The 13,409-nt window shown below is 37.8% G+C and overlaps 1 protein-coding gene across 1 annotated transcript; it reads right to left on the bottom strand.

The window, feature by feature from the left end:
- Nucleotides 1–5,688: 5,688 nt before the first annotated feature.
- On the bottom strand, nucleotides 5,689–12,730 carry LOC146138635 (uncharacterized). The gene is made up of 11 exons (XM_083394630.1): nucleotides 12,716–12,730; nucleotides 8,282–8,462; nucleotides 8,035–8,215; nucleotides 7,758–7,925; nucleotides 7,527–7,687; nucleotides 7,229–7,439; nucleotides 7,047–7,162; nucleotides 6,768–6,978; nucleotides 6,377–6,689; nucleotides 5,993–6,306; nucleotides 5,689–5,743 (listed from the first exon to the last, which is right to left on the bottom strand). Exons 1-11 carry the CDS (start codon nucleotides 12,728–12,730, stop codon nucleotides 5,689–5,691), a joined length of 1,926 nt encoding a protein of 641 aa, XP_083250756.1.
- Nucleotides 12,731–13,409: the final 679 nt, after the last annotated feature.

The raw sequence follows: 13,409 nt of genomic DNA, 5'->3' as shown, positions 1-13,409 counted from the left end.
CACCCATCGTGAACACTTCTCTACTGCAACATCACACCTCGGGACACGGCACAAGCGAGGGACCGATGATTGAGACAGTGCAAATGTCAACTCCACTTCCCCCTCAAAGCCTGTTGCTGACAGGCCTCATAGCCAACGGTAGGTCGACGCTAAACTGTTTTTTGTACTTTCAAGTTTTTTAAACAAATCTTGGAAAAGTGTGGTAACCGCTAGAAATGTGTCAGCACTTTTAGAAATGGCTTATAACGCCAAACGAAAGTGGTTAAGGTCGGTTAAGAGATATATCTGGTCTGTTGCGTGATATCTTGATTTAACGACAATATTAAACCAGCAAATCCAGCATTGTTTATAGTATACCATGCAGTGGCTCCGAGTAACTATATCAAAGGCATTTTTTCATAGAAAATACAGCGACATGTCATCTCGTTATTAACCTAACACAGTGTTTCGCAACCTTTTTGTGGCTTGCGGCACCCTACAGAAATCATAAATAGTTCGCGGCACTCTTGCTTGTATTTTTGCTGAATGGTTAACTGGAACGTTACAATAAAGGAGATTGAAACAGCACATTAACTGTGCAACAAGGTTGATAAAACCTTTTTGATGATTGACACTTTGATCGTACACAAAGGAATTGTATCAATAAGCTCAAACCAAGTAGAGCAAAAATTCGAATCCTGAAGAATTTGAAATGTCTCTCGGCACCCTTGAGCGTTGTAAATGGCACCTTATAGAGCAGGGGTCGGGAACCTATGGCTCGCGAGCCATATATGGCACTTTTTGTGACGCAATATGGCTCTTTTGATGAAAGTATCTTGCTTGCAAATAATTCAAAGCTATCATTTCACAGCATGATCTGAATAAAATTGCAAGCAGCCACGACTGCTTTCTTAACTTAATATTTCGTTATGTATTACACATAGTAGCACATTTTTGGCGCTTCGCGCGAATCTCTTTATGTCCAAAAGGCTCTATTATTTCAAGGGAACTCCGTAATCAAAGTTGTGTAAACTTAGCTAATTATTTTTTTGTGCATATTATGTTCTGTCCTTTAAATGAGAAAAAATAAAATGACCCTGCTCAATTTACTATTTTTTTGCCAACATAAACTTCAAGTATTATATACAATCAAGAATATTTGACTTTTATGGCCCCCTTACAGCAAAAAAGGTTCCCGTGCTATAGAGTGTTAACGTTTTATCTTAAAAGAAAAACTCACACGACTATATTTTCTTCCTTAGCTGCGACCGCCTCTTCCCCGTCGTCGCAAAACATGCCCGTGTTCACATCGCTCAAGACGATCAAGCAGCCGCACGGGCAGAGCACCACACAGGTGCACACTGTGCACGACCACCTTGCTCAAGTGCACCACCAAGTGGCTGGTACGTTTTTTGTTTACCTCCACTAACGGCGGACGCGAGCTTTTAAGAAGTTGCATTAACGGCTGTTCGGTGCCGCCAAGAAAAACAAACACAATATGGCGAGAGTATAGTGTTAAAAATCGTTTTTATTTGTGGGAATATGGCAAACGCTTGTGAGGTGTACCTTATTTCCATACAAAAAAAAATAAAAAGGTAATATTGCCTTGTTTAAAGAATATGACAAAATGAGTATTGACTATTTGAACGTGTACGATTAAATCTTTGTCACAGATTTTACAGTAAAATAAATTTGCGTTTTTTGTGAACGTTATATTGCCCTTTTAGAACAAGCCTGGACAAACTACAGCCCTCTTACCGTGTCCGGTGGTATTATTTTTTTTAAAGCCCGTACAATTTTTATATTTTTCAATATTTCATTGAATAAACTACACCTGTATATCATCCTAACTTTTACCTACTATAGATTATCACCATGTGAAATCAATGCGCTTTAGAAATAGATTAATACTTATAATGTGGATCCTAATTTAGATCTGGTCCTTCAAAAGATTGTCTTATTCCTATGCGCGGCCCCGTCGAACATAATTTCCCATCCCTGGTTGAGCATAAACCTTTCGTATCTTTAAACATCCACATTGCGAGTGATTTATGTTTTACTAACGTCACCTTAATCTCCAGGTCCGTTCAGCGGCTACCACACAACTGCCCAAATCAAGCAGGATTTTGCCACGTTTCAGCCTGGGCCTGTTGCATACCCGTTGACCACCGCTCATGAGGTAAGTCGACAGCATGAAAGTGCGGAAAAAAGTTAAAGACCAAATGCTAACTGGGGTTTAGCATTCACCGACGTATGGTCAAAAGGCCTAGCACAACGCATTTCCATATTCAAAGGAATATTTACCGTTTCATCTTTACAGTTTCGACAGCTTATTGAGAGAACCCGTTCGGCTTTTAAATTGCCATTGTGGCGAAAATGGCTGAAAGTTCCCCATTATTTAATTCAGCAGTGAAACGTTTTTAACTTGCGGCACACTAAGATATAAAACAAATTCGCGGCACACTCTGTACAAAAGCATACAATTACAAGTAACTCAAACAATCATATACCAAAATCATCCAGTGAATAGTGTGCAGCACGAATGCTTGAAGCATGCCTACAGTAATACACATGATTATAGATTATTTTCGGAAGTTGAAAACAGTCTCGCGACAGACTCTAAAATCGCTCGGGGCACACACTTCAAAAACAATATGATCACTATAAAAAATACTATCTTAAAAATTAACTGTTTCTCTTTCTTTTACAGCGACGAAGCGAAGTTTCCTCGAACGGTGTTACGAGGAACGATGCGGACATGAATTCACTCGAATTAGCCAGTGAGTTTTGATAAGACGTTTATCATTAGGACCCGCAAAAGTTAATAAGGTTAAAACAATTTAAGGACCCCGTCTGTCCACGAATCAAATAATAAAGTTGTTTTCAGCACCTAGGGGACTGTTTCTATGAAGTTTATAGGTCAAAATAAAGTTAAAATTTACACTAAAGTCAAAATTTGTCAAATTATGGCAAGTTTTTTTGTTTCTTGAGAATAGTTTTTGTAAAAATCATCGTGGAAGCCTCGTAAATCAGGAACCGCGACACAATTAAACATATTAACCCATAAAAGCAGAAAATATATCACAATGCCCTCTTGGATCAGTAACTTTTATCGCAAATTGTCCATTTTATTTTATTTATTGTTATTTTTTTTATTGTTCTTATAAAACACTCCATCTTCATAAACGTGGTCTTTTCGAAGATTAACAGTTTTGATTTTAGGAATAGCCTATTGACATTCTGTAATACAAAAATGCCTAAGCAAGCTAAATCTATCGCCCAAAAAACCGACGCACTTTTTATAATCCATAAAACACCTTGACTTTTCGAAAAAATACTACGTTTGGCTCTGAAATCGACAAAATATTATGTATGAGTAACTGGCATCAATTCAAGGAAGAACTGTGGCCTCCAAAAATAAGCAATTTCGTTAGGTTAAAATAAAGTCAAAACTTGATAAAAATAAAGTCAGAAATTTTTTTTTTAGGTTAAAATAAAAATGGCCTTATTTATAATTTAAAAACATCGTCATTTACAAGTATGCCAGACGTCTTTTGCTATACTTTTGTTCAGGGTGAAAGTAGAACAATAGTAATACAATGAGCTTAGCGGAACGCGTAAACATTTTTTAGACACCAAGTCACAAAGGTACGTTATCATGAGACGTTTAAAACAAATAACCTTAGAAAGCTGGAAATTATCGTTCGATGTCGTGCTCAAATATGAAACGCAAATCTTAGTTTGAATACATTCAAGGAGATGGCGGGCTGGCCTGGGGAAAAAACATTTGTTCCTTAATAGAAAGCAGAATAATAACTTCCCACCTAGTTTTAAATCATAAATCGCGGCAAAATCAGGCTGCTCTGAGGGCTAACTTATGGCATGTCGTGAATTTATGCTAGTAAGTCACTTTACTTGGATATTATTGTTGTGACCTAAAGAAAATGGTTTGACTGAGATAAACTTTGGTTTATTAAACTTTAACACAGGCAGTTTAGATTTAAACAGCGTATACTTGTGTTACAAAGGGTTTTGGACATATTGCTTACTTGATAAAAATTTGGTAAGATTTTGACACGTTTGAATAGAATCTAGGACAAAGTGTAATTCACCTAGTAGAAACCAAAACGTAGCCTGTACTAAGTAACATACAAGTTATGCAACACCTTATACTCCTCACTTTTCCTGTCCATCGAACACAATTACTCTTACAACATAAAATTGCGTCGAAAATATCTGGCTGTGTTAAATACTGTTTGACCTCACCAAGCACTTTAATAACTCATTCAAACAAAGTACAGAGTGATAATTTTTTTTGCATCTCTAAATTCTAAGTTTTTATAGCAGTAGTTTTCCAAATGTAGTAACATGGTTACGTTTATGACCTATGTATACCGAAATTTTTTCTTTCTGGAAAAATTTATCTGGCTTCGGTAGTTAAGGAACACATTTTTTAATTGTTTGCACTTTGAGCGGAGGTCAAACAAGCGCTGATTGCAATAAATTGGAGTACCTTACTTTATAGTTCGCGCTCCCGTTCATAATGAGCATGTTTGAACAACAGTTTTGCAATCAGCAAATTGACGGTTTTTATTTCAAATAAGCCAAGACCTTTGCGAAAGTTTTCAGACAAAAATTAACCCGTTTTACAACTGGTCTTCTAAAATGTTTTGTCCCAATATTTCGTGAGAAATTCCATTTTTTAACGTTCTGTGACATATTGACGTGTTTGCAAGCGTTCTTGCTTTGGGGAACACGTTTTCGGCCTTAAACCAGATTTCTAGCTGTCCAACTTTATATCTTGATATAACTTGTTTTCTTAGTGATTACTGAAGTATAGTTTTTATATGCCTGTACCTCAAACATCGCATTTTTATAAGTCAATGCCCACTAAAAGGAAAAAAAAACAGGTCTCTGCACACAGAGCCTTACAGTTACAGTAGCAGGCGTTACGCCAATCAAGTAACGTTTTCTGGTTTCAATTGCAGGTTCTGCTTTGCTTGCGGCAGCCTACAGTCAGCAGTCTGTATGAAGAATGGCAGCTTGACGTTGGGAAAATCAGAATAAAGTTCAACGTCGAGCAATCGACCATTCCAAATTGCTCTAAAGCTGATTTTGCGTGTTGCTGTTCAGTTTCGGTTATTTGTGGCGCGGTTACGTTTGGTCATGCGATTTATGCAGTTGTTTCCAGCAATGATTGAATGATACAGTGTTATTAAATCGTGAAAAGCGTATGTGTTTCGTATGAGAATTCTTGTCGATAGAAAAGAATGCGTTTGTCGTATGGTAGTCCGGTTGTGAATTCTTCGTTTTTCCGGCCAACATTTATTAGCTCGCTTAACAGTAAAAAAAGTATCAAACCATTTTAGGAATGCGGCTGTGGTTAACCAAACATGTTAAAACTGTTGGCCTATACGTAAAATTCCAAGCAAATATTTAAAACATGGATTTGGGATGTTGTTTTTTAACGGATTTTTGATTACCGGCAATGTGCAACTAGAGGTATTGGCAATTATAGAAAAAAATGAGTATATTTAAAAAAATATTCCTCGACTGCCTGAAACACAAAGAAAAGTTCATGCTATATATATTTATTTATTCGGAAGGGGAAAGGAACATTATATCACACAAAGTAATACAACAAGGTAGAGACGCATTTTAAGATGGAAATTTATATGGGCCTCTTTCCCCGGGAAGCTAAACTTCTGTTCAATAGTAGACGTAGTAGTTTCCGCAGGTGCTGAGCTTGTAGTAGGAGCTACGGCTGTAATATGAAGGAATATACATTTTTAAATTTCACAGCTCGATGATATATAGGCCTACACCAAGATTTGAGGCATGCAAAAAGAAGAAATAAATATATTAATGGAAACTACAAATCGCTCCGTGACTAAATCAAGACAGAAATAGACTCTTTGAAAAAGAAAGAAGTGAACTTATTACAATAATATAAATTATAATTGTGAATACGAAACAGAAATCAATGCATTTATATATGAGTTGCAATACTTACCAGAACTGGGTATAGTAGTAGCAGTAGGACTGGCTGGTGGGGTAGCACACACTCCAGCGAAGGTATCCTCCGAACATGTATCTGGGGTAGCAGTAAGAGACTCTGCACTTGGAGCAGCAAGAGAAGTGCTGGACAAGGGCGGGGATCAGCTTAGCGTAGTAAGCATCGAACTCAGCCATAACGACGTTGCAGCCAGAGACAAGCTTGTTGGCGTAAGCGGAACGGGATTGGGAGACGTAATACAAGTTGTAGTAGTACTGTCCGTGGAACTTCTCGAGCATTTCGTTGTATTTGTTCCAGTGAGCGACCTTGGCCTGCAATCCGATAAAGCAATATGTTGAATATATAATACTTTCATATCGTTATATCTAAATTGTAACTTACATCCCACATAGCGCTGTAGAAAGCGGTCCTCTTGGCGTCACGGTCATCTTCGAGCTTCTTCTTGTAAGCAGCAATGGAGGCGGCCCTCTTGCTAAGGCATGTGCTGTACTTTCCGATGACGGACTTGATGAGCTCAGCGGCCTTGGTCTTGTAAGCGGCGATGCTCTTGTTGAAGGTGTCCACGCATTCGATGAGCCTCTGGGTAAGCTGTTCCTTGTAGAGAGCGACGGCATCGCCAAGCTTCTTCTTGAGGTCAGCGCTCAGTTTGGCGAGCTCCATACGCTGGGCATAAGTCAAGTAGGTGCTGCCGTTCCTGTATCATAAAAACAGTTAAAACAGTATCTATTTGTTCAAGCATAAATAATGGTAGTTTTTGGTTCAATTAACTCACTGGCACACGAAGTAGGAGTACTTCATTCTGTAGATGAAGGCGTGTCTCTCCTTGATGATGGCCTCGTATTTCTCAAGGTATTCGTTGTGGTATCCGATCCACTTGAGCTTCCAGGCAACGAAGGTAGCGGTGTAAGATTTGACGAATTCGTCAACCTTGGCCTGCATTTCGGATTCAATCACAGCGGGAGTCTTGTGAAGGGCATTGAGATCTGAAAGAAAAATAATGTCATTGCATCATCTGATAATATACAATTCGATAAAAGTAATGTCTACTTACCACAAGTCTTCAAGTTCTTGAAAGTCATTCCCCTGAAGCAGTAACGGAAAGCACACAAGTTGAATCCGACGCGGCAGTATTTGCGGCTGAAGGAATACCAGCATCCGAGGGAGGCACTGAAAATACAACAACATTAGATATGACACTATTTTACAACTCTTATATGACTTATTGAATCGCACCATCCGTTGTAGTAGCTCTTCTTGTAGAAGTTGAGGCATCCGTTGGTCATGTAACAGCGGTAAGAGCAAGTGTAGAATCCGATAAGCTTAGACTTGTAGGAGTTAAGCTTGGCGGTGTACTCGGCCATGCATCCACGAGCAATGTTGAGTTCGCTGTTGTAGTAGTATGAGGTGACGTAGTTGATGTAGTAGTCGGTGGTGCTCTTAGTGCCTGGTAAGCAAAACTATGTCATTCGCTGTATTTTAAATAGTTTAAGACGATTCGAAATTCAACAAATGTAAATACGAATAAACTCACAGTAAATGTTCTGCAAAAGAGTCCTGTAGTAGCTGGTCTTGGTGGTGGCAACAGCAACCTTGAACTTCCAGAAGTTGGCAACGTAAGATGCGATCCTCTTCTCCAAAGCGGTCTTGTATTCGGCGATCTTGGTGAGACGAGTTTCAAGGCACTTCTTGGCACTGTGGAGGGATCATTTGCCATTTAGCATTATTTGATATAAATTTACATAAGTTAAATTCAAATTCTTACTTTTCGACAATCTTGGCGTGGAAGTCGATGATCATCTGAAGCTTCTTGCTGAGCAAAGTGTTGTAAGCAACCAAAGCATCGTATCTCATTTTGATAAGCTTGGCGGTGTATTCAGCGATCTTCTCATCACGCTCCTTGATAAGAGCATCCCTGTCAGCAGTGGCGCAGCTAAAAGCGAACAGAGAGCAAAAGTCAGCAGTGTCTTTGTTTGACTGATGCTAGAAGCGGTATTACTTAATCTTAAGCGATATAGAAATATTGTGTTTCTGTAACTTACGACATCTTGTAGTCGTAGTAGATGGTGATGAACTTCTTGTAGGCTTCGATGTATTCGTTGGTCTTCTCGTAAAGAGCGTTGTACCAGGCAATACGCTTGGCAATCATCTCACTGGAGATCTTGAAAAGACTCTCCTTGAGGAGGTTCTTAACTTCTTCAACGACATCATCGACGGATTTCTCTGCACACAAGAGAAGTTTGAGTCTCTTGTTTTGAGAAAAATTTGTTGCATTTACCGTTTACTTACCAGACCATCCGGGCTGTCCGCAAGTATCCTCGGGGTAAACCTTCAAGATGGGCTGGTAGAATTTGGTGGAGCACCAGGCGCTGTTGAAACTGATGCTAAACCTGTAGAAGGAGGAGCAGGGGAACACATTGAAGTTGCGTCCGCAGTAGTAGGAGTAGTTGCATTGATATGCGTTGGTGGCCTGCAAAGAAACAATACGTTATTTATTGACGATACATTTATTATTCAAATGTAGTACGTTTATTACTTACTGCAATGCAAGCCAAGAGAACGAGTAATAACTTCATCGCTGTCGTTTTTCAACTTTCCTTCTTGGATAATCGAAACTGGACTGATTTCTTGTTTAAATCTCCCTGGTTATATAGGCTTTTCCCGGACTTAGTTGCACGGACAAAAGACACAAATGGTGCACTCGAAGTGGTATTGTTTTGCCTGGCGCTCATCAGAGCAAAGTAGTTTGCCATTCCAAATTGGTTGTTGTTATAGCTTAACAACTCTTTTCTACATGTTGTATCGGTGGCCAAACTAACTTGCTGTTACCAAGGATGTGTTTCGCAAAACATTTGGGCAGTGAGCGTTCGTTAGCTATATCCGCAATTCTTTCCTTGTTCTATATGCATAAGCATGTTAGTCTTTAATGCAGTTTGTTAATGCAATGTGGCGGGTCGTTGTGTTTTTACGGCAGTTTGATTGATTTACCTTGCATGTGCTGTTTGCTTAAAGCGCTCGGTTTTCTATTGCGACACTAAAGTGGTTTATATTGCGGATGTTGTACTTGGATCGAATATTCATTATCATAACAGCGTGATTCAAACAGGTATGAAAATGTTAAACAGACAATAACGTACAATATCACCCTGTTTGCTGTTGTTATAGCCTTTGACAGTCTTGGTATTAAGTAAAATAAAATAAAATATATGTGGCGTTCGCAGTTTTATCTCGATCGTCATTACGTTTTCGATTGTTAATTCAAGCTTGATTGAACTGCTACCTGGCTCATATATATTTGTTTAGTTTGGGGTTTAATTTTAAATATTCATGCACATGTATATATTGATATGCAGCCATAATGAGCAACATTGCATACAAAATTGGTTTTTGAGTTACTTAATGAAAATTCAAGGTTTAGCTGTAGGGTATACATTTGTTGGAGATAAATCCTGTCGTTTAATTTGACAAACATAATATCGACGGCTTGCTTGTGGTGAAGTTAAAGGCAATTTGCTTTAAACCAACGTGACTCTTCTGAATATTATTTTTTAATAAACTCAAATTAACCGGTGCTTACAACTGTATTGATTTTATTTAGTTTATATTAGTAGTTTTGATAACATTTTCTTTCTCATTTTGATTTTTGGCAACAGTTTAAACTCATACCAGAATTATTCTTTGATCCTTAATTTTTTACAGTTTCGCAGAGAAGGAGATAATTGAAAAAAAAGGCTAATGCGTTTGCGTTTCGGATACGAATGGTCGACTATCAAGCAACAATATTGGATTTGGGGGAAGTCATTAAAAAAATTTTGAAAATCATGAATTAAAGCTAACTTATGCAGTCGCCCTCTAACGGTTAAAATGCTATCGTACGACTTGCCTAGCTAGCTTTTGGCACTCAATTCAATCACTAAAATACAACAGCACTTTAAAGTTGTTTGTTCACTACAGCCACAGCAAACCCAAATTAAGTGTTCGCACACGTCCGTAACACAACATTAGCGAAGCGTGTGTTTTTAAATGAATGCCAAAAAACAGGAAATCATCACAAAGTATCTGACGCAGCATCGCTGTCCAATTTGAAGCACCATGGTACAAACAACTATCATCACTTGTTGCATTAGTTTAATGATCTGAAAACATTTCTATATCCCTTAGAACAACAAGTAATATGTGGTTGCTGAACGTATTAGCAATTACATGAAGGGCTTTAAAACAGCTCTTCAAAACAGGGTAGCACTATGACTTTCTACGTATTTTATTGGACTAACCGCTTGGTAACTAAACATGCTAAAAATGTAGTGTCGAACGGCATATGCAACACTCTCGGTTTAGAGCAACCTTTCTTAACCTGTGGTAAATTTTCCCACAGACGTAAATTTCTTCGTTTTAGGGGGTAAATCCAAGGATAGGTATTCAAGCTCTGAATATTCTGGCTCCGTTTCTTTAACTTACCTATGCCGATGAGGTTTCTCCGGATTGCTTACCATAAAATCTAAAGTACGATGCCGATTTCATGTTGAATCTTATGTTCGTTGTACATTATCTGCTTCTTTACCAGACATTAAACAACTCGTTGCCAAAAAGCAATGCTGAATATAACTGGTGCAATCTGCTAATTTCGTATTTTTATTAAATAAGAACAATTTTATATATTGGGGGTAAATCTGATATTTATCTTTGATAGAAGGGCAAAACATAAGATACAAAAAAGTTTAAGACCCTCTGGGTTAGATTAAAACCATAATCCCAAAGTTTAAAAACCATGATTCCTAACTGGGTGGTGCGGCCATGCAAGCTGTCATAATTAGGTCCACATCATTAGTTTGACACATGTGTTGCATTCATATAAAATGATTTTTTATCATAGGCAAGTTTTAAATTAACCCGAAAACCCAATTCCCTTAAGAGTTACATTATTTCAACAAGCTGTGGCCAAAGTTAGCAGACAACGAAATGTTTTGCTTCTAGATTACGCGAAACGAAACAAGGCGCTAAAACGTTTAATAAATTAAAAGGGTTGCAGACAGAAAAGTTTGGAAAGACCTATTTTAACCAAGTTATGATATTTTTAGGTTTTGTACATTGTATGTTAATGGGTGGAACACTTTTACACAAAAAATTAGAAAAGCATTATGTTTTCGCATGTTAAGCTGCAATGGGACGTACGCCGTTGTACCACCAAATATATCACTAGGCTATATGTTGTGTTAACATCAAAATATTAAAGCCTCACGTAATGACGAAACCGCTTTACTGCAGCAACGTTTAAAGCTGTTTGTTATCTACAACCACAGCAAGCCAAATGTAAGGGTTTGCACACGTTCGTAACACAACATTAGCGGAGTGTGTGTTTTCAGAAGAGTGCCAACATATTAGGAAATCGCAACAAATTTGTACGCAGTCGCGTTGATCTCTTTATAGCACCAAAGGTACGAGCGACGATTATGATCGTTTGTTGTATTAGTTCGTTTGTGATAAAACAGTCCTATGTGCTTAAAACAACAAATATCTTGGTAGTGCCAACTATGTGCAATTGCAATGATTCAGCGAGTTCGGCAGTAACGTTGAGGCTTTTTGGCGACTCGGACGGTGAGGTGTTTGTAACAAGAGAGAGAGGCAATGTGTGCAATGGTGACTCGCGTTTCAAGCGAGCGCCAAGGGACGCTCTTAAATAAACACGATCTCATCTTGGCAGACAAAATGATCCACTTTCTGGGATTAAACAACATAATAGAAAATGCTGATTTAAGTCAAAGCCTATTGGCTTCTTACAGTATGTTTACCCACGCAAAATTTTAAATGATTATCGCGCTTTTTGCAGCGGTTTTAGCAGTAAGCACTTTTTTATTTCCAGATGGGATAAAATTATGTTGGCCACATTTTACTTCCGGGATTACGTGTTTGCTTGAATACCTTGCAAGTCAACTTTTATTGTCATAACTGACTGCACTTAAATTTGACTTGTCGGACCTGTCGTGTTTGTAAAAGCCCTTACACTAATTGTTTTTAAAATGTATGTTTTTAATTCCACACATACCCAATGTTTGTAAACGGTCGCGTTTAATTGTTTTTAATGTGTAAGAACAAATATCTTAAAAAATTGTGCTTACACCTGCGGCCAGAGTGTCGGCTGTGGGCAGAAATAATGCCAATTAACAGTTTCGCTGAATCAATATAATTGCATATGAAGTAGGCAAGTTAGTTAAAATGCTTTTAAATGCGATAGAGCTGTTTTATGTCCGCAAACATTATTTTTACTAACTTTAATTGAAAAAATTATAGCTGGGTGAACTTTCACTCCTTTCAGAATGTTTTTGTCTGTTTAAAGAAAATCTAATTAGTCTACAGGCGTTATGCATCATGTCATGTTGTGCCGTGGGACTCAAAAACTGTCTGAATGCGAAAAGTGCCGTTATTTCGGACAGTATTCAGACTCCTTTTGTGTGCCTACTGCGCCGCATATCCTTTTAAATTGAATGTTTGCCAATCAATCAATCAATCAAACAAAATTAACAAATCAATCAAATCAATTAAACAAATTTGTGCTCAATAGAGAACAAGAGTTGTGTTTAACGTTAATTGCATATGACGTCACGTTATGTTGGAACATTGTGTCCAACAAGATTGCGTCCAAAACTTTGTTATGATTGTGCCAACATTGTGTGTTTGTAGCAATTGTTTATAACATGTTGCTGATAAAAGTGCTATTTAATAAACCTCGGTTCCCCACATTTCGTATTCATTTAGTTCACAAGTTCCCAACCCGGGGTACTTGTACCCCTTGGGGTTACGAGGTTAAACATCAAGTGGTACGAAGATCCTTTGGCCACAGAGCGGCTTTTCAAACAGATTTCACAGTACATTTTTATTTTATTTTTTTACCAATAATTGTTGTTATTTAGCAAATAAACTCATTGTCGTATAACCATGCGTTTTTTAACAGCGCCGTACGACTTTAAGAGATTGAGAACTAAATATGAGTTTAGCTTCGGCCAGCATTAAACAACAATGCACAAGATTTGGCTTGCTGTATATCTGCTACAAACGGTCTACTATCCACCTCTAGAACTAGAGTGTAAAATACAGTGTAAATATTTGGTGCACAGAAATCGACTGTGCCTCAGGAGGTATTGAACAAACAATATATACATGAAAAATCTTAAATATGATAACCTATTTTTCCTTGAGTAAACTCGAACCATCGTTTAAGCGAATTTTATCATTAAAGCAGCAACAAATAACTCACTGAGATGTGGCAAACAAAATAATTGACGTTTAATTTCTTTTTGCGATTATTGTGAGAAATACCTGTTTAACGTTTAATTAAGATCTAAACGAAATGTAAGTTAGCAATATACATCTAAAAAAAAATCCATTAGAAATTTTTTGGGGTACGAAGAATGCCCTGACC

This window comes from Ascidiella aspersa, chromosome 7 (genome assembly GCF_963924565.1).
Source record: "Ascidiella aspersa chromosome 7, kaAscAspe10.2, whole genome shotgun sequence".
In the NCBI taxonomy this organism is placed as follows: Eukaryota; Metazoa; Chordata; class Ascidiacea; order Phlebobranchia; family Ascidiidae; genus Ascidiella; species Ascidiella aspersa.
This window is presented reverse-complemented; position numbering and strand designations above follow the sequence as displayed.